Consider the following 20,903-nt stretch of genomic DNA (forward strand, 5'->3'; position numbering starts at 1 on the left):
AAGACCTTGTCCATCTCCTTGAGTAACTTGTCTCTATTTTTCCAACCAGTGGCAGGAAATCTTCAATTCTACAGCTGCTGTCTATACTCTTGATCTCCACATGCCTCATCCTCACCACAGCACATCTTGAGCATCCTTTTAGGATTAAAAAAAAAAAAAAGCACTGCTTCCCTGAGTGCACAACAAGGCACTGCATTTCATCATTTCCAGCCTTGCAAATGGCTCAGGCCATTACAGCACAGCCTGCCTGGAAAAACAGGGTACAATATCCAGGTACTTTGTGAGACAGATCTACTCTTTATGGTGATGACAAAGGCAGGACAAACTTTCATTTCAGAAAGAAACTAAGGATGAAGTAGCCTATAAACAAAACACCTTCAGAGCAGCAGTTAAATCTGAACAAAGAGGGCTACAAGCCCATACTCAGGACTGCCAAACCCAGAAACTACAGCTCAGAGGTTGATCCAGGGGCAAGGAATTCTGGCAGAAGGAGACTCAAGACTGGTATGGAAGAGGAGCACAAATTTGAGATGAAGTTTTGCCACCTTCCATGTGGAAGCAGTGCCCTGATTCCCCATGAGTTTATGTAGCCCCTGTCCCCAACACACACTGACATTCCTTCCATCCCACGCAGACTCCTTGCCATCCTCATTCCTCCTTGTCTTCTCCCACTCCTTGATCAACACCACAAGGTGACCCTTAGGAGAACAGCAACATCTCAGCAGTTGGGTGTCCACAAGGTTTTCAGGAGGAGGAAGTGGTTCAACAGTCCCACAGGTATTCACTGCCAGAAGACTCTCCAAATTCTGACCAGGGATTGCACCAGAAACCTCTGTCCCACCCCCCATCTCCCCTTTCAACACCTGCAATGGGAAGACAGGCTTTGGCTTGGGAGAGCAGCTGTTCTTTCCCCACTGATGGTGAGCACATGTTGTAGATTCAGATTAAGATGTGGTGTTGAAGCTGTTTAATTATATTTACACAACATGCATCTGTACCTGTACCTGGCTCTAAGGGAGCTGCTGCACATCCACACTCCTACCAACACCCAAAGCTACCCCAAAACAGGGAACATCCCAGCAGCAGAGATCAGCTGCTGTCAGCAGGTTGTATCTCCCCAACACTGAACCAAAGTTCCCAGCTGCTTCCACAAATATAGATATTGATAAAATGATACAGACAGGAAATAAATCCTGCTACTCACTTAAGCACTTTTTATTATTAGAACGATGATGTTCATTTTAAGACTCGGTGACAAATCCTGTTTGGTACATCACCACCTTATTAAAAACCTGTGACACGTGCAGAGAATGTTAAATTATATTAAGTAAGCTGTTAACTTGACAAAATCCAGGCTGCTGCTTTCTGCCTGACTAAGCTGCAGCAAAGATGGCACATTGTCAAGGGGTGGGAAACATCCTCTCCCTCCTTGCCAAAGCTCCAGATCCAGTCGAAACTCTAAACAGCAAAAAATCAGTAAGGTGTCTGTCACATCAAGAACTCAGCCATCACACTCCAGTCCAGACCCACGTACACGCATCAGTTTTTGGGGTGTGACTGCCACCCAACTGCAGGAAAGAAATGGACACAGTAGTTCCAACTCCCTTGCCTTGCCTATATTCCATTTATCCACCTCAACTGATGCTGAACAAGAAGGCAGCTCAAGAGCAAAAACAAAAAAAAATGCCTCAAAGTGACAGATACTGATGAAGACAGAATTTACAACTTTTTGACTAGTAATCAAAAGCAGCACAAAGTTGTTCTGCACATAAGGCAGAGATCTGACAGCAGTGCCAGGGCACTGGGTGGCCCCTGCCAATGCAGTCCCACATGGCACTGGTGGTTCCAGCCATCAGCAAAAGACTGGGAATAATAAAGGAATGCCAGAGTCAGATCTTTAAACATCTTGGCATTAATATCATTATTTGAGCATTTTCACTTGTGACACAGGAGGGTAAGTGTAGAAACCCCAGTGTTTATCTCCATTAATTAAAACACCCTTCAAGGGGAACCCTTTGTGAAGCATTTTAGGGAATGAAAGTTCCAGCTATGGACTAAGAGCATGGCAATGCCACTTTCTACTCTGTACCAGGCTCCTTTGGAAGATAAAACAGATCCAGCACCTCCTGTCAGCAGGATTCCACCCCAACCTGTCATTCTAAGCATCAATGAAAAAAGAGAAGTTTATCTTTTGTCACTACATCTGTGAATTATTATACTCACACACAGAGTTCATACAGCCAAGCTATCTGCAAACTCCAGGTAATTATTCCTTTAATTTATAGTCATCCACCTATTCCAGGTAATCTATTTCAGCAAATAGACATACTCTGCTTGTTCATTGAAGGGTTCTTTAATGTGAAGAGAAACGGAAGCTTCTGACTAACCACGCGTGACTGCTTAACTACATTAAAATCACTGGATTTTCAGCAGTTTCTAAGCTGTTCACACCGTCCAAAAAAAGCCTCAGCACTCAAGTCTTTGAACAGTTCACCCAATAAAGTTGATGTTGTGCACCAGGTGTTCTGGAGGCTTTTCTTCAGCTGAAACCTGGCAGGATTCATCTCCTTTTGCCCAGCATCCCGAGCCTTGCAGGAAAACAAGGCCAAAAAGAACAGACAACCTCAGGTCTTGACAAGCAAAGCTTCTTCCACTGGTCTGACTTCAAACAGAGACGTGACACTGTTTTGACACACGAGTCCCACCTGTGCACCACAGAACGATGATGATGACAAAAGTATGATGCAAAGTCTTGTTGAACAGTCACCCCAAATACAAAGAGAGCATACAGAAGCTTGATGCAAAAAATCCAGAAAGAGTCCAGGGCAGTGCTTGGGCATCACTAAAGATTTAAGGACTACTGGGGATCATGTGGCCAGCCACAAACGGTCTCATCAGAGGTCATGACATTGTTCTGTGCTGCTGGGAAGAGTGAGCAGCCTGACACCCCTCAGCAGAGGTTTGGTGATCAGTTAAAAAACCAAAAAGAAAGGCCCAGGGAGGAGCTCCCGCTCACGCAGCCGATCGCCGGCGGATCACGAACACACCTCGCTGCAGCTGCCCCAGGTAGATCCTCATCTTGGTGCTGTCGCTGGTTTTCCTCACCCAGATCTGCAGGAAAGTAAGAATATAAAAAATGGGAGGGGGAGATAAATTGGGGAGAACTCACAATAAGCAACGCACAGACCAATAAACTTATTGCCAGAGCTGAACACCTCTGTTAGTCCCCTGTTACTCGGGTTAATCCTTTCTCCCTCCCCACATGAAGCATTTGCAACCTGAGTAGAACATGAAATAAGGTTTCTAACTTTACCTCCTTAACTTCCTGCTCAGAACAGTCCTCAAGAAAAATGACTCTTTCCACGCACCATCAGGAAAGCAGGTTCCTTTCTGCTCCAGTTCACAACAGAACTGTGGCATTAAGCTTTGCCTAATCAAGAATAAGTCTCCCTAGATCCACAGATCATAAAATTACCTACCCTGGGATTTGCCCAGGCAAGTAACTATTAGTCAAATGAAAAGCTTATCCTGACTCTGTTCCGTGAAGCATTTCCCACAATGTATTACAGAAATGGTGTCTGAAGACAAAAGGGCCTCTCTTTTAAACACCTGCACGGAAGAATTCACACATGTTCCAAAGGACAAATTGCTGCCACTCCAGAGAATTTTTAAAATCTCTTTCAAGATGTTTAGATCCAAAAACCTGTACTTTAAAAACCAAGTCTGAGCAATTTCCTCTGCTTTATACCATTCTAATGCATTTAAACATATTTAAATATGTGCATGAAGTAAGAATTACCCAGCTCTTAGTACTGACAGAAGTCCAGTATTTCCTACTGCAAAGGATTATAAAGTTATGTTGGCCTTTGATTTATCCTAAACTATTTTTTTTTAGCTATATTAGCAATTAACTCTATTATTTTAATTATAAACTGACTTTATTAACAGAAGCCCTCATATACAATAAATTTAATATTTGCCTGTGTTTGTACTTCAATTATTTCCCCAGAGAAATTAAAATCTGCATTCATTGAGAATCACCACTCAACTGCAACATTACCCAGAATTTGGCATGTTTTGCTTGCCAAAAGAATTAAAAATTTCTGAGCAACTGTACAAAAAAACAAACATGTACAATTTTACATTTTATCACGATATGATGAAATGGTTTATTAGTTTTGGTAAAATTAACTGCTTGTTAAGTTCCACTTGGAGCAATATTAAAGTTCAGGTTTATGTGACCACAACAGTGCAATTACTTAACATTAAAATCTGCCACAGTGTTCAGAAAAATAAACACATCAAGACATATTCTGAACTTAAAACCGATGTTTCAGACACACAATATATTTTGCCATCAGAGGAGAGCATCTATTAATCCTAAAAAACTGAAGGAGACGGGAAATAGGAACAAGCAAAGCAATTTCTGAATTTCTTTTATTCCTAGACTTTACAAGAAAAATAAGCTTCCTCCTTTTTTCAACTTCAACAAGCTGAGATTTCTGAATAAACTAATAAAAGATAACACTTTCCTGCAGGTACTGAAGAGGTTTTTTTGTCAAAAAGCACTAGACCAGGTTGCTCCAAGCCCCATCCAACTTAGGGGGACACTTCCAGGGATGGGGCAGCCACAGCTTCTCTGGGCAACCTCTGCCAGGGCCTCCCCACCCTCACAGGGAGGAATCAATAGATTGCATTTCCCTCGTGGTTTCAGGTAAGATGCTCCCAAAGAATTCAGTTTTAATGTTATACAGTAACAGTAATAACTTGATAATCAAGTCAGCAGCACTACATTTAGCATCCATTAGCACACCACCACTACTTTATCTGAACTATCAACTGCTGAGCACCACAACTGTTACTGCCAGGGGAACAGTTGTGATACGAACATATCCCATATGCAACTCGTTCTGAAGAAAATAAAGTATTTTCCCTTAGCTGCCACAACAAATTAAAGTTCCTTTACTGGCTGATTGAAGAGAAGTGCACTCAAGTCTATTATTTCTTTCCCTGAAGTGTCTGGAATCTGCAAAGAATAAACTGCTCCCTTTGCCCAACTGCTGCTCCTGCAGCCAGACTCGCATCAATCTTGGGCACGGAGCTCTTCACCTGCTGCTCTAAGGCTTCAGCAGCAGCCACCAGGAAATTGCCTCAGACAAATGACTGGCCTGCCCCATCTCCCAAGGAGGTGATGGATGCTGCCAGAGAGCTTCTCAATTAGCAGGGAGAATCTTCTTCCCTCACAACAACTAAATTTGGTGACAGCGTTTTTTCTCATCCTCCTCTGCGTTCCCAATGGAATTTCTTTTAATCCTGCATGAACAACAACTGTGTGCATGTTCTTGAAATAACGAAAATGCAATTTATGAATGTAGTGCCAATGAGATGCAATGTGTCAGTTCTACCCATTTTTCCTACTACCACTTGTAAAACGTAGGATCGTTCTTTAAAAACAGAGCAAGTGTCTTCCCATCTCAAAAAAAAGAGATTTCTCAACTCGGTTTTATCTTGGATTCAGCTTCTTTACACACCAAATATGTATCTTTGTTGAAAGGTTCACTCTTAGTCCTCACTAGACCCATGTCCTCCCCCCCTCTGCTGAAAAACAAAAGCAGCCCACCACCTCGTTGGCTCCCACAGAGCTGATCACGCAGCTGATCTTCGTGTTGTCTTTAGACTCCAGGTAAATAGCCTGGCTCTTGTGGTACCTGCACAGAGAAAAAAGGGAAAGGAAACACATGAAACCACTGGTGATAAAGCTGGGATTCCACGTGCATTTGGACAGAGTCAATCTGAGGTCTGTCTGTCTTTCCACACCACTTTCTCCATCTTTGCACACAGTGAGTGCTCCGGTTCTACACACCCACGCTTTCCATTCCGTGATATTTTGAAATGCATGATTCACATTCAACTCTACGTGCAGGCTACTGAAAAGAGATTTCACCTCTGCAAGAGGAAGGGGCAGAGCACCAGCCACAACACAGGAGAACACTGACTGACAACAAGAGCTAATCCAAGCAGCCTTTCACATTTCAGCCACAGGATGGATTTCAGGAGGCAACTCCATATTATGCCTCATGAAATATGACAGAGGAAGTCACAGATACTCAAAAGTTATTAACATTTCCCAACACAAAATTACTAGTGCACCACCACCAACCAAAGTGAATTATCCTCAATCAGTGCAGTTCGTGTATTGTTTAACAAGACCTCAAATCTCTAATACCGTTTTATTTTGTGAAAATACCCAAACTGGTAAGTGATGGGTTTCTGACCCCATAACAAACTGTATATACCTGCCATTAGGAGGCTGTGACTAAACATACCCATTTCCCTCCCCCTTTTTTTTTAAGCTATATATTGTTCTTAACGTGTTGTGTACAAAACAAAGACTTTGAAAGTCATAACTCTGAATTACTTGTTTCCAGGGACTTGCCCTCTTCACAGCCACATTTCTCTAAGTGCTGTAGCCAAACCCCCCCAGTTTCTGTTTACTCTGCCTAGGAGAGTTCTGTAGGCAGAACTAATCACACTGAAACAGGTGATTTGTAAGTAAATAATCTTAATCAAGCAAGCACCAAAATCCTTTACAATCATAAAAGCATAACTATATTTCCACCTTTACCCTAATCATGATGTGCTTCATATTTACAGGGCAATCCAAGCTGCAGAATCACTACACAGCTACTCCCTCAGCAGCTACTCAGTACAACTCCTGCAGTCTGAACACCATTTGCAAAATGCATGGATTTATTTAATCTTTACAGCTATTTCTAAAATAACCACACTGTAAATATGGAAGTCTTCCCATGGTTTATTTCACAATGTCTTCCTACTGGCTCATGTACTCAGAATTTTCACACTGCTTGCCAGTAACTAGAATGAGTGTCAGCTTTGAGCCTTCTAAACATACTCACTACCCACAGGCTGGGTGAGGTAATAAAAAAAACCCAAATCCTGCAACCTTTTGACACCTGTGCCTGACCATTGCTCTTTCTCCTTCATTTTAACAGAAAGGATGTCAGTGGGTTTCAAGACAATGCAACAGCAACAATGATCTTGAGCCAAAAAATCGCAGTTTAGTGAATCCAGATGTCATTAAATGATACAAAGCAACTGAATAAGCTACTACAAACCCCAGGCCTCACTAAGATAAGACAAAAATCTCAGTCCAGCAGTGTCCTACCATGCTGTGAGTGCTTAAGCAAGGAGAATTGATGATCTTGATACAATCAGTATCAGTGCAGAAGATACCAGTGCAAAGGACACCTCTCAAGTGTTATCTGTGCCTGCACAGATAATGAAATATTTTTCCCCCACTCAAAGCTGTTTCTTTCAATTTTTGATTACCACACGTGGCACAGGCTTCAGCCCTGGGATTTCACATCACGAGTTCCCATCCATCAATGAATGCATGTTAATTGTGCCTAAGGAAGGCAAGGGAACACGTTGGCTCAGCACAGTTTCACTGAGGAGTTGTCTCAGCTGTCCCACGCTCTGTGCACGCACAGACAGGTCAGCTGAAGGCACAGCCTGGTACCTGTTCATGCCTCACCCTTGTGCCACGTTTATACATCCACAGAGGGGTAGAACTCAGGAAAACACTCCAGATGAAAAATGCTGTGGAGTTTAAGCTGGCTTTCAAGAGAGGGGAAAGTGCCAAACAACTCTTGTGTTGCAGTGATAAAACGCACCACGATGCTCACAGGTGAGACAAGCAGAAACAATTCCACTTCCTGCTATAAAATATTTCGCTGAAGGGCCAAGATTTTCAGCTGCAACTCCATCAAGAGATTGAAAGAAATCCCTCTACATTATTGAACGCAGCAAAGCTAAAAGCAAAAAAAGATGGTTGTTTTACAGGGAACTGTATTTTAGGATTCGATGGGGGAGCACGGAGTGAACTGACCGAGGATAAAAAACTGAATCTAATTCCACATTCATCTGAAACTCTCCGCTTTGGAGACTTATTTGTGAAATATCTCTGCAAAACCTTAGGGGGTCCTTAAACATTCAGTGTTTTCAGATAGCAGTCATGCACAGCTGCCTCAGGAAACAGAGAAAGTCACTCCTGAGCTGTCAGGTTTAGTATTTCTGTGCATGCCAGCACTCTTAATGCACCTTGGAAAGAATTACCCTCCCACTATCAAGAGTTATTTCATTATTTTAAAACACCAGCTACTTTGGAGAAGTTCTATTACTATCAATCAAAAAAAAAATCTAAGCAGGATTATAACAGCCAAAAAATGTAAAATACTTAAATTAAAACAGCATTAAGAACAAGGTAGATAGGAAAGACAACATCTGGAATTCCTGACAGTGAGACCCTCATGACAACTGAATTCAGGTAGATGAAAATATTTGTTAGTGCTTTATGTCCCAACTAGATACCCTTCAGAGAGAGAGGGTGCTTTTCTAAGATTCATCTGGGCTCACTGAATCTCTTCCAGGTTTAAATTTAGTGGGAAGTTGGGAGCTTTACTGGCAGATTACTTCAGATTCCATTTTTTTTCTTTTTTTACTAGTGAACACTTTTCAGTACCCCACACACTAAAAATTCTGAAGAACAGTTTATTCATCCAAATATACCCCAGAGATAATTTTTTTTGTGTGTGTAAAGTGACTATGAAAGCAAAAAAAAAAGAACCTGATGAATTTGTGAAGCCTGTTCAGCTCACACCTGCTTTATGCTTCATGGACATTTAAACCCCAGGCAGCAGCTTTTATCAGAGTTATGTACACTGAACCCTTGATGAAACATCACAGTCAGAAGGGAAAAGTGACCAACTGTACAAGATGACTGTTGTGTGGAAAACAAGCTTCACACCTGCCATTTTCTGTGATAAAACTACAACCTCATCACTTGTTATTTTGAGCCACCAGAACTCTGAAGAAGGTTACAAACAAGCAAATTGCTTTCTGCTCAAGGAGGACAAGATTGCCCCCTTGATTATCCAGGTTTGCATGTCTCATGGATTAAGTTTAAGACCTACTAAGATTTCTCTGCAGAGTTTAATATTTTCCTTGTGTTTTGTGAGGCTTGTACAGCTGCACGGCCATAAAACTCAACAGAGCTAAATCCAATCAGCAATTCTGAAGTTGCCTCTCCCAGGTGGGTCTGATCTTTAAAGGTTATTTGGATTTATTAGAAACATTTTTCATCCTGCTCTGCTGGTGGACGACATTTCTTCTGCCACCTTGTGGAATGCTGGGCTTGTGTTCCACAAAACTGAACCCCTGGAATGTGAATGCTGCTGACATCACTGTGCCCAAAAATCATGGAGTGTCTGTACCCAAGCTGAGCAGCTTCACAGCTCCATCCCACTGTGTCTGCTGCTGGCTCTCTTACCTAATATCAGGTTTGACAGAAATACTTCCTAAGTGTCACAGTGGACATCACTGACTCCATGGGAAAGATTCAAGTCTCCTTTTATTGGAGCCACTAGTTATCCCTCAAATCTATGGGGTCTAAACACTCCACCATCACTTCTGATTTACTGGTTGCAATAATGAGCCCTTGGGGGAAGCAGCGAACTCTGCCCAGAAACATTTTGTCCGCAAATTCTTTGATCAAAGCAATTTCTCTCTGTAGCCTTTTCCTCTTCACTACACAACACTCAGGCTGATTAAAACAGAAATCCCCCAGGCCTCACCATCTCTTATCATAGTAGAGTTTTCCATCTTCTATCCGGGCTTCAAACCGCTGTGCAGGAGACTCTGCTGGTGTAGCTGGGAGGTGTTCAGGAGAGGAGGGGGAGGCTGAGAACAGGAGAGACACTGTGTTTAAAAACCAGCATGTGTCCATGACACAGTAGCACATCTGACTGCAAAACTGCAGTTAATAAGGTCATATATGCAGAAATTATAAGCCCAGAAAGCTAAAAACGCAAATGTCCCTCAGAAAAGTATTATATATTGGTATGAATAACTCAACCTCTGCCTTGAATTATAATATTCACTGAAGATTTAACTGAAAAAAACATTCATAGGTAGGTGATGGACAATATGTCCTTGATTTTGTTTTATATCTAACCCAAATTAAAGTAGTTAAACAGGGTCAGAATTACTTAAGCAAGTTGCTACCACTCTGTCTTGAAATTAAGTGCACAGACACATCTAGAGAGCTGGAGGCATAAAACCGTAAGTGCTCAATCCCTCCACTGACCTGACAAGCAGGCAAGGTGTCCAGATGCACCTGAATATAATGAAAAACCCTCTTTACACAGTTGGATTGTCCCAGGTTTCAGCCACCAAAGATACACATCTCCCTTCTCATCCCTGAAAAACGTCAGGGCAGACAAAGAGACTTCACACAGGGCCCATTCAGCACAGCAGCCACACAAAGAACAGCAATTACACAGTCAAAACAATTATACAGCCAAATTCCACAGTCAGCAATTATACAGTCAAGCATCTACAATATCATTCTCTGCTCAGAACAGCACCACTGTGAGCAAGTTCCAATGCAACTGTTAACTCACCTGGTCTCTTGGGTGATTTAAGCTACATGGGAAGAGAGTAAAGCAGTGTTAGAGATCTGACAGGAGCCTTACAAGCTGCAGTAATAATTTCAGATATCTTGCTTTCCATACTCTGAATGCTTCTCTTTTAAATGCACTGTTAAGTGGCATTTCATACAACCAGAGCAGTGTGCTATAAACAGCCAAAGGTGCAGATAATCAGGATCATGATACAAAACTGAACTTTAGAGCATTCAGACAATCCACTCAAATGAGCCAAACCCATCTAACAGATTGTATTTTTGAACATGATCCAACATTTCTCAGGGTACACAAAATACAGGAGATAAATCACCAGGAACACCTCAACAGCTGGCACAAAACCCATGTTCCACTACCATCCTCTTAATGAGCAGCCCCTATTGTAAGAAACTAGACAAGCCTTCAAGTGTTTAGTGAAAGCAATAGGTTAAGCAAAACTAGAAAAACTATAAACATGCACACTGCCCCCTATTCAATTTGCTGAAATATTGTGACAGCTGGGAGAAAAAAAAGTTAATAAAAACCCCATCTCCCACTAAAGCCTAAACCAAAGGCAGATCCCCCAGATCTGTGATCTCTCAGAAAAACACACTGACATCTGTTCAACCACAGAGAGGAAGAAACTCCTTAACAGGAGCTCATCCCTTGGTTCAGACAAAAGGTAACATTTTTAGATGACAGTCACTTTAATTAGGTTAATGAAACCTATTAAAATAAAAGGGAGGAGATACCATCTTGCTAAATCTTTTATTGAGCTACCTCAGAAAGCCTACAGGGATGAAACAGTCCCACACCTCAAAAAGGAACATTAAAGAGAGCTCTGTTCTCTTTAAGGGAAAGCAATGGCTTTTTCTTTAAAACAAAGAAATACAATCAAGCAACAATCCCTACCTTATTCAGTGTTCTCAGGTCCTCCATTATTTGCTCATCAGTCAACAAATAATTTAGCTGAGGTATCCAGAATTAAGGTTCCCATAAGCTCTTGACAAGCAAGGCTACAAATTAAAGGTCAATGACATTTCACTTGACTAAATGTAAGCCAAAAGGTTTCTGTAAATTTGCATAAGATTTTACTAAGTGTCATACTTGAACTTTTTTTGTCATAGGAATTAATACAAGCCAATCTCCACTGAGCCTCATCTTTAGCAGCAAACAGTGCAAAATGACTTTAATTTATGCAGACACAACCATCAATGAAAAACCTTTAGTGCATTGACATTTACTTCATGGAGGCATCAAGCACCAGCATTTTCAGTGCTTTTGGTCTTGTATTTCTGTAGAGAAGAATCTGGGAGCTGGAACAACAGACTCACTTCAGATTTTGTACAAGGAAACCAAACCCAGGGAAATAAAACTCATCATTTTGCAACTCAGTAAGCAGGAGTAGAGAGAGAGAGAGAGAGAAGAGGGGAAAGCCATACAAAATTAAATTAAAAAATTAAAGCCACAGGTACAAAACACATCCTTGTGTGGATGAGGATAAATAAGAGCCTGTAATGCACCTGAAAACAAACTCAAAACCCCAGAACACAGGAGTTAGTCTATTACAGTCTTATTAAAGCTTTGCTGTCCTTTTGTTTCTCCAAAACAGCTGTTAAGTCAAAAGTATTCAAAGTATTAAACTAAAGTTAACAATTGCTAGGCTGCATTTTCAGGATTTTGGTTCTGATGGACTTTAATCTCCCCCCAGTGTGGGTAGGCAGAGAGGGTTTCATGCTGTGCCTGCTGTATCATGCTCAATTAGCAGGTCGTGTTCACTATGAAACTCATTTATTTTGGATTGAGATCGGGGCACTAATAAATGATCATATTTTCCCTGACAGAGTGAACAGAATCTCCAACCAGAAAGAGGTTAATTAAAACTGGAGATGCTTGTGACCATCCTGCATGAACTCCAGGAGTTCAAGGTTTGATACTGCCTTCAGAAAATGCCAGTCACTAAGATAAGTTTTTTCTAATCTAAGACATACAAGTTTAGAATCTAATAAGAAGCCTCTACAAAGTAAATATCCTTGCCTTCCTTTCCAGGTGAATTTAATATACAAATTTAAAAACTGCCTGTCATCACAGCGGAGCTAAAAACATATTTCCAGAAGCCAAGGAACATTTTAATTCTGAGACATGCAACAAGGCAGAACAGAAGGATTACATATACATGTTTCTCTCTCTTGTGAGACATAAAAACAGGATGAATTTTCATCTTTTCTTATTCAAAGAACAAATCTGCCACTCCTTGCTTTTGCCATGCATTTTCTGGATTAGGGATCTGAAGCCTTTATCAGAAATGGAAAAACTAGTTTGATATGACAAATATGATCTTTCTGGTGAATGTTTTGTCACATCTTGAAATGAGAAAAGCTTTGGCTCATGTAAAAAGCCATTTACTATCTATGGAATCAATTATCTCAGCATATAAATATAATGTTCTTTCAAAGTTTTTCCTTTGTGAAAAAAAAATTTGTCTGTAGAATTCAAACTATTCTGACAAATATAAAGTTATCTCATGATACTGTAAGGTTTCAGTTAGGATACCAAGAGATCTCCAAACAGTGGTTTTTACATACACATATTATATTATATAACTGTTATATTGGTTTATCACACATTAGACATGAGAACTGTGCTTTGTTATTTCCTAGGTTAAATTTGATCCCAGCATTTAATTTCATTTTCTTTCCTGCACAACACAAAGGTGCAGGTGGCACACTGGCTTCAAATCCAACAGCCCTCCAATGACTCTGTGAAAGGATATCAGGGGCAGGTTTCCTCCTCTTGTCTGGGATGGGAACTGGATCGTTTGGTCGTCGCCTCAGTTTCCTTGTCATAATAGGCTTCACTTCCATTGAATCTGGAGAGTAATGAAGTTGGAGAGCTGATAAGACCAGAGAAAAAGGAGAAAGCAGCAGCACCTTTCTACACAGGGCACAAGGAAAATAATCTTTCCTCTTTCATAGAGCAAATTGAATTTTTTTTCCTTTTTTTTGTGGCAGCTTCCAGCTCCCGGAGCGGGAAGTGCTGACGGTGAACTCAAGTTCTCTTTGCCATCAGGTCACTGTTCAGTGGCTGCTGCAATGCCATGGTTACAGCTGTCATTTACAGCTGCTCCACGTACAGATAAGCAGCACAATGATGCTACAAGGATTCCAGGAAAATTTCTTCAATGCTAATTCTATCTGCTTGGGACAGAGCATTTGAAAGGCCAAGTTCATGGAGCTCTTTGCCAACAAGACTTGGATCGTAATTAGCATGTCAAACATCTGCTACAAATCAATTAATGTTTTTCTCGTCTTCAAGCAAGAAAAACAGCTTTGTCAAAGGAATACAGAAAGTTACTGTTCCAGACTGATACAAGTCTGCTGGAGTGATTTTAAACAAACAGGATTCAAATTCAGATTATCTAAAAATTATTAATGAAATGAACCTAATTAATAACATGGAGAGCAGGAGCTGACAGGAAATAAACTGCAGCATATGCACTGGGGAAAAAGGAAAAAAGTCTGTTTAAAGCTGAAATACCAGTCTCCTCACCAAGGAATTATCTGAAATGGCAGTTTGTCCAAGTGCCTGCACAGAGCCTTAACTGAACAACTCCACCAAAACTCTCAGAACTCCTTCCTTAATTTATGAAGATATGTTGAATTGGCAACCAAGACACCACATCTTCAATGCCAAACACATCATGCCCCCTCTCTTTGTATGTGCTGAGATTTATTTGCTCATCTTTAGGTACCACTACAGTCTGTGAAGCCCCTTTGGCTCCCTCTAGATGCTGAAACCTTGAGCAGCTCTGCACGTGCAAAATACACCAAATTCCTTGTCTCCTCATCTCAAGGGTGAACAAGGATGACCACGAGACCAGACTTCATAATTAAGAAAAGTTATCAGGGGAACAGCATAACTCAAGCTGTCTGAATTATCAGCAGTTTGTACCAAGCCAAGAGAACTCTTGAAGATGTCCAAACAAGGTTTAATTCTCACTTCTGAGCACTAATTAGATTATTAGCTTATATAACAACTGTAGATACTATGCAAGAAAGATGTGAAGGGTGTAACTCATGGATAGGCCTCAACAAGAAAACCACTGTCTATCCAGGAAGTGAGGGAGTTGCTCTCAAAATGAGAAACAAATCAGAGTTTTGGTTCAGGATCACAGCAGTGCAATTCTGCAGGAGGTTAATTACCCCTCAAATTAGCTCCACTGTGTCAATTACTACAATGAGCACTGCCAAGGCAGCAAAGGCATCAACTGCTCTCAAAGAAATCTGTCCATTTAATGTAAATTTTCCAGAGTCTGGACACAAAAGTAGTTCACAAATCTATTTTTCTGGTTTAAAGTAGAATATTTCAATGTTTATTGTCTGCCTTTCTTCAACTACTTGACCACCTACTACTGTAGGAAGAAAAGGGCACAGTTTACAACCTGGCATCACCGGTCAGGTCAATATTGTGACATATCTCAATAGTTTCATTGCCAGATCACAGGAACTAAAGCAGCCCATTTCCCTGTCTATAAGAAAGCCCATCATCCACTCTGCTGCTTGACTGGCACTGTTTGATTCACCTGTCAGCAATTCAGGTCACTGAATTTTATTAGGAACTGCTTTCTCCATTAAAAGGCCATCAATTTGTGTTCTACCCTCCTGGCATTTCACACCAGTTGTCTGTATAAACCACCATTGCCACCTTCAGAGCTTTTTTTCCAAAGCAGCAGCAGAGTGGATGAGATAAGTGACAGCTGCTTATCTTCTTCTTACCCCCTGTTAATTCCATGGTTAGCTTTTCATTCTCAATCATCTTCTTCTTCTCTTCCAGCTCCGCAATCAGATTTTCCTTAAGCTCAATTTTCTTATCTTCAAACTCCTTTGCTGCTGCCTTCTTTTCCTTCACATAATTTTTCTCCACCTGATCTGTCTAATGCAAACCAGAAGAGTAAGAAGGTTAATTAAGAGACCAATGACTCTAGTTAATGATATCACAACAGCTTTTCAAATGCTGTATTGATCAGCCTTTCAGTTCAAAACTGTAGCGAGTTCTAAAGATTATCAATATTCATAATCAACAGAAAACCATCTAAATATGACTTAGTGCCATTATATTGGCTAAAGAGTTAATTATTTTTAAAAAGACATTTTAATGTTGCATAACATATCAAGTCTCCTCAGATTTATAAACAGGACTATAATTTATTGCCTTAAACAACCTTTTTTAGGCAACCCAATGCACAGCCAGATACAACAGCCCAAAAGCAAATATTTAATTCTATTTTAACACCAAAGTGCAGAAGTTACTTGAAATAATACCAGCAGTAGGCTGTACTACAACTCCAGTGTAACAAAGCCAGACAGAGGAAGAAAATTTCTTTAAGCCTTCTGGGAAAACAAGCCCAAGTACTGGTTGATGAAACAGGTTTATACCTCTACCACCTATATATATGAGTAAATTAAGAGTACTTACTTCCAGCTGCAGGAACAGTTCTGAAATGCAAGAAAGACTTACTTTATTATCTTCAAAGATGCACAAAATTACTTCCTTAACATTTTAAGCCATTGAATATTGCAGCCAAGACAGGCAGTGAACCAAACAGTGTATGTACTCATCCCACCTCTACTCTCACTTTTCAGTTTTATGCTGAAAATAAAGTAACCATGGAAGAATTTCACAAAAATACGCTGTTAATGTAAGTTATTTACAGAGTGCCAGCAAATGAAAAGCTTGCACAGCAGTATTCCATAATATTCAGTTTGGCTACTACTCCCAGCAGTACTAAGCAGGTAGTTCATCTTTCTTCCTATTAAATTACAATCATTTAAGACTAGATAAAAACTTTCCAAGATAAGCTTGAAACATGCAACTAAATATTCACAGTTTAAGCCAACTTCATGAATTTCAGCAAAGACTGCTTAAGAAATAATTCTGCAGCTGTCAGAAGATTGATCTACTCAACTCACACGTGTGATTTCAGACCCCTCATGCCTGAGAAAACACGGGAAATGTTGTGTAGCACTGAAGGTTAAGTGCCAACACATGGCAATGATTAGTTCAAGTCAGACCTATGGATGAGGTGAAGGGATTTGAGGGTATGAAATAGCCCTGCTACTGATGTTTGTGCCATCTCTAACAACTTGAAATTAAGCAGGATTGCATTTCCTAGAGGACATAACGGCCAAAACAGAGTTTTTACTCAAGAGAGTGGCAACAAAAGCAAACTAAGGCACCTGATCAGCCTTCAAGTCACTGTATTTCACCAGCATATTAAGCTTTGGTAATACCTGAAACAGGAAAAGCTTCTGTAAAGACCACAAGCTTCAAAAATATGTTTTGGAGAAGACTGTAGTAGCAACACTGTACTGCTGGGTTTTTTTAAACATGAATTTTAAAAAAATCAATAGAATAAATACCAAAGACAATAATGGCCCAGTAAAAAAAATCAAACCTTTTGTTTGCAAAGAGCTCTACCTGCTGAGTATGGAAGCAGTTGGATTTTTTTAATAAGAAAATTGAAAGTTATCACCACCTGCCCTCTTGTGGAAGAAATAACCTGCTGCAGCACTGGCCTTGGCCAGCCAGAAATACCAGCTTGCACTTAGTCTTAATTTTATCAAAACAACCCAGTATTGCCAGGATGCAGCTCTAGTGCACGTGAAATTCATCTCAGAACACAAATTCCTGTTAACAAGAAGCAGTTCAAATCACTTAAATTACTCAAGAAAATCCTTTATCATCCCAAGCACTTTTAGAAAGACAGAATTCACACTACTCAAAGGTCAGAGTGTGTTGGCCATCATACAACTGCCACTGCCTCTCTGCTGTATTTCCCAGATTAACAGCCCAGGCATCACAGGATTCATCCAACTTCTCTAAAGGAGGAACAGCTACAATTCCCACATAATGGCTTTATAAAAGGCCCAGCTTCAGCATCCAAGATAAGAACCTCCTAGGAAGAGAACCAGAAAGAGAGAGGGCAAGCAAAAGGACCTGATTTCCAAGCCATTCCTCTGCAGTAACACAATAAAGGCCACCCAGAGGGGTGAGAGCTGGGCACTATAAAAATGAACTTGGGCCTTTGCTCCTGGAACAGAGCAGAACACAAAGTACAGGCAGCCCTCTCCATGTCCCAGCTATGCAGAGTAACAGTTCCAGCAGCAAACCCTCTGTATTCATTGTTCTGGGGCACAAAACAGATCCCTGGGAGAGCATGTGCTCCTGAATTCCAGTCCTGCAAACCGAAGGGAACAGGGCACCCAACACCTTCAGCAAGTGGCACAAAACAACAAGCCACAGTGGGAGGCTGTGGGTTAGGCAGATAAAAATTAAATAACTGTTTTTACTTGTGCTGTTTCACACAAATGAAGACTAAAACTGTTTATTAGTGTTTAGTATCAGTCAGAAAACAATGCTGATGAGGGGGAAAAAAAATAATCAAGATAGATCCTGTCATGCTTGGAGAATCTGAAACAACCCACACTGCACCCACTACACCCTTGGAAGCAGAAGAACCCTTGGCTCCAGCAGATTCCTTTTCTTTAAAGCACAGAATTACCACTTTCTTTCTTCAGGTGTTTTAAAAACCATAAATTTAAGTTGGATGCAGTATCTTACAGAGAAATTCCACTTACCTGCATTCCGTATCCTTTCTTTGTACTGCTGGTCCAACTTCTTCATTCTTTTCTGGTATTCCTGAAGAGTACCTGGAGTGGAAATAAATTCTAGATTCCCACTGATTTTTTCCCCCCCCAAATATTAAATTTTCTAAAGGAGCCAGGCACCACTTGAAGCACAAACACTAAAATCTGAGATCAGAAAATTACAGTTCTATCTTTTTAATTTGGAAAAGTATATTCCCTGCTTCTTCAGAAAGTGCATTATTCCTTTTAAGAAATGCTTTAGCACAAGAGGATTAACAAGCGTTTAGAGGGAAAAAGGATGGAAGTGGTTGACATTTTTAACTCAGCAGCACAGCTGAGAGCCCACATGCAGTGAAGGATGCAGCTCACATCTTCCAATACCCCCATCCTTCCATGGCATTTGACAAGTGCTGAAAATTGTCTAGGAATATAAAAAAGTCCCCCTTCAAAGCTTACCTTCCTGCAACTGCTGCAACTGCCTCTTCAGAGATGCCAGTTTGTCCTGATACATCCTGCAAAGACAGTCAGCATGAAACTTTACTCTGAAAACCAAGCATACAGAGCCTATTCCACCATCTCTTTAGGTTACAACATGTTGACACAGAATTAAAAACTTTTCAGAACTTCAGAAAACAAATGAACAACGAATTAAAAGAATTTTATTCAAATTCAGAGGTTTTCGTTCTGTCTAAAAAAAACCTCTGCCACCCCATTGGTTTTACAAATCAAATATTATGGGAACAATTCACGATAAAATAGAATTAATATTTGTTAATGTTAATATCTAAAATGACATTTGGATCCACAAACACCAGAAGCTTTACAGCAGAATCATTCTGCCACTTGGCCAAGTCTTACTATTTGTGTATTAGCTCCCTACATGTAACACAAGGCATCTCCTCACGTAGATCTTGACATTATTAAAAAAAACCAACCCCAAAGTCTATTCCCGGTTCTGTTGCAAACCTACGTTTCCTTTACCACGTATCTGTGGTTTAACACAGGCCAAGCCTTCCTGACCTGTATGAAAACACGTCACTTCCAGTAAGCAAGAACTGAAAATACTGCAAATACTCCTAAACATCACAGGAAACTACTTCCAGTCTCCAAAAAGCCCATTTCTGGGACAGGACTAGCATGCCATTGTTTAAGGGATTTTGACAGGCATCTTGCTTTTTTTTAGCTTATATAAAGCAGATCCTTTGTTTTATTTAAAGCAGCAGGAGCCATTTGCAGCAAAACTCAAAACTCATAACTATTTCTTTAACCAAAACAGCAGCAGCTTAATTCCTTGAATACATATAGACCAGAGGAAGTAACTGAGAAGAGCAGAAATACAAGTATATGGTCTTATGAGCTATTCCATTGGGCTAGGCATTTAAAAACCCCAATCTTGGCTCAAAACTCTGCAGTTTTGTGAAAATAACATCCCCAAACCCACAAATAAACAGAATATTACCTTACTTTGGATTAGTGTGGGTTACTTACTGTTCTTTCATTTCTACAAAGTCCTCCTCGTCGTGCTTGGCCAGGTCAGTCTCACTGGCATCCTCGGTGTCTAAAGGAGGTAAAAACCAACTTGTTAACATTAAAGATAAAAAAAAAATATTTAAAAACATGGAAACAAGCAAACACAAAACCAATCCTCGAACCTCAAGAAATTTAACCTCAAAGACACAACCCGAGGGGCCTCTGCAGAGATGAATTCAGGAGTGGAACAAACCCTCTCAATCTCCTTCCTGCAACTGGGAGTTTTGCAGTGAAGCTTTACATCAAGCCTGAACAACTCCAACTTCAGAGAGCCTGGGAATTTCTTCCCATTTAAGACAACAGGCTCTGCATTAACGGTCCCACATACACAGGTGAGACAGGAAAGACTCTGTAAGACCTTTCACAAACTTGTCACTACAGTTCCACCCACGCAAAGCTGCTCAGGTTGATCACAGAGGTCTCACTGAAGAGAACAGTTACTCGCTCTGACCTGAACCTCACACCTACACATCACTCAGAAGCACTTCAACATTTAACAACAAACACCAGCACTGCCACAAAAACAGCTCCACTTTATAAACAGGTAACATAAACAAATTAAACCACTATGGGGCTGCTAGTTTTCTGCTAAGTCTTTTCAGGCTTCTATTTATAACACACGGGTAGCCAAGAATCCATCAGATTTCCTCCCCAAGGAGAGGTCAGTGTCTCCAGGCTTTACAGGGTACAGCTGTGAAACTTAATCACAGCTACGTTCCCTACACAGGGAAGGGGGCCCAGACCCTTAAATCAAACCTTTCTCAGATTTTTTCTAAACCTACCACCGGTTTAAGCTCACACCAAAGATAAACCAAAAAGTTTTAACTGCAAGAAAAGTACTTAAGATGTCTGGGTCACCATAAAGGACTTCCATGCCCTATTTAGTTGTGTGTAGCCTTGGAGAGCCCTGACTGACCCAAACACTGTCAGGATCTTTAACATCCCCCATCCATGACCACACCAGAGGTGATGGAGGGCTCTGCTGACAGCAAAGGGCACTGTCCAAGGGTCTTCCTTCATCCCCCTTATTTGTTATTTTATGCACCCTACACCCCTGGGTACTTCGTGTTTTACTTAATTTCTTCTTCTCCTCTCCAAATCCCCTTTTCCCTCTCACATCCTCCCACACTCCCTCACTGCTGCCCACACTTTCTCCTCCCTTAGTTGCCTCCTTCCCCTTCACACCACAGAAATAGAACCAGTACACAAGATTTCTCCACTATTTTCCCCCTGCTGCCCCACTCCA

At 40.8% G+C, this 20,903-nt stretch overlaps 1 protein-coding gene across 2 annotated transcripts in view; it reads right to left on the minus strand.

The window, feature by feature from the left end:
- Positions 1-1,187: 1,187 nt before the first annotated feature.
- Positions 1,188-20,903, minus strand: part of SUDS3 (SDS3 homolog, SIN3A corepressor complex component) — a 20,261-nt gene continuing 545 nt past the window's right edge. Inside the window, exons 2-12 of one of the 2 annotated variants that reach the window (XM_027696688.1) lie at positions 19,616-19,685; positions 18,584-18,639; positions 18,119-18,190; positions 15,957-15,976; positions 15,257-15,413; positions 13,255-13,350; positions 11,394-11,455; positions 10,482-10,503; positions 9,654-9,759; positions 5,624-5,708; positions 1,188-3,111 (exon numbers count right to left, since the gene is read on the minus strand). In XM_027696688.1, the coding sequence (XP_027552489.1) occupies positions 3,013-3,111; positions 5,624-5,708; positions 9,654-9,759; positions 10,482-10,503; positions 11,394-11,455; positions 13,255-13,350; positions 15,257-15,413; positions 15,957-15,976; positions 18,119-18,190; positions 18,584-18,639; positions 19,616-19,685 (845 nt within the window). In that variant the 3' untranslated portion in view covers positions 1,188-3,012. Of the gene's footprint in view, positions 3,112-5,620; positions 5,709-9,653; positions 9,760-10,481; positions 10,504-11,393; positions 11,456-13,254; positions 13,351-15,256; positions 15,414-15,956; positions 15,977-18,118; positions 18,191-18,583; positions 18,640-19,615; positions 19,686-20,903 lie in introns of both variants that reach the window. The other variant, XM_027696687.1, reaches the window with a different exon arrangement.

The sequence above is a fragment of the Neopelma chrysocephalum genome, unplaced genomic scaffold (assembly GCF_003984885.1).
Source record: "Neopelma chrysocephalum unplaced genomic scaffold, ASM398488v2 Primary Assembly neopelma1_116, whole genome shotgun sequence".
Classification (NCBI taxonomy): domain Eukaryota; kingdom Metazoa; phylum Chordata; class Aves; order Passeriformes; family Pipridae; genus Neopelma; species Neopelma chrysocephalum.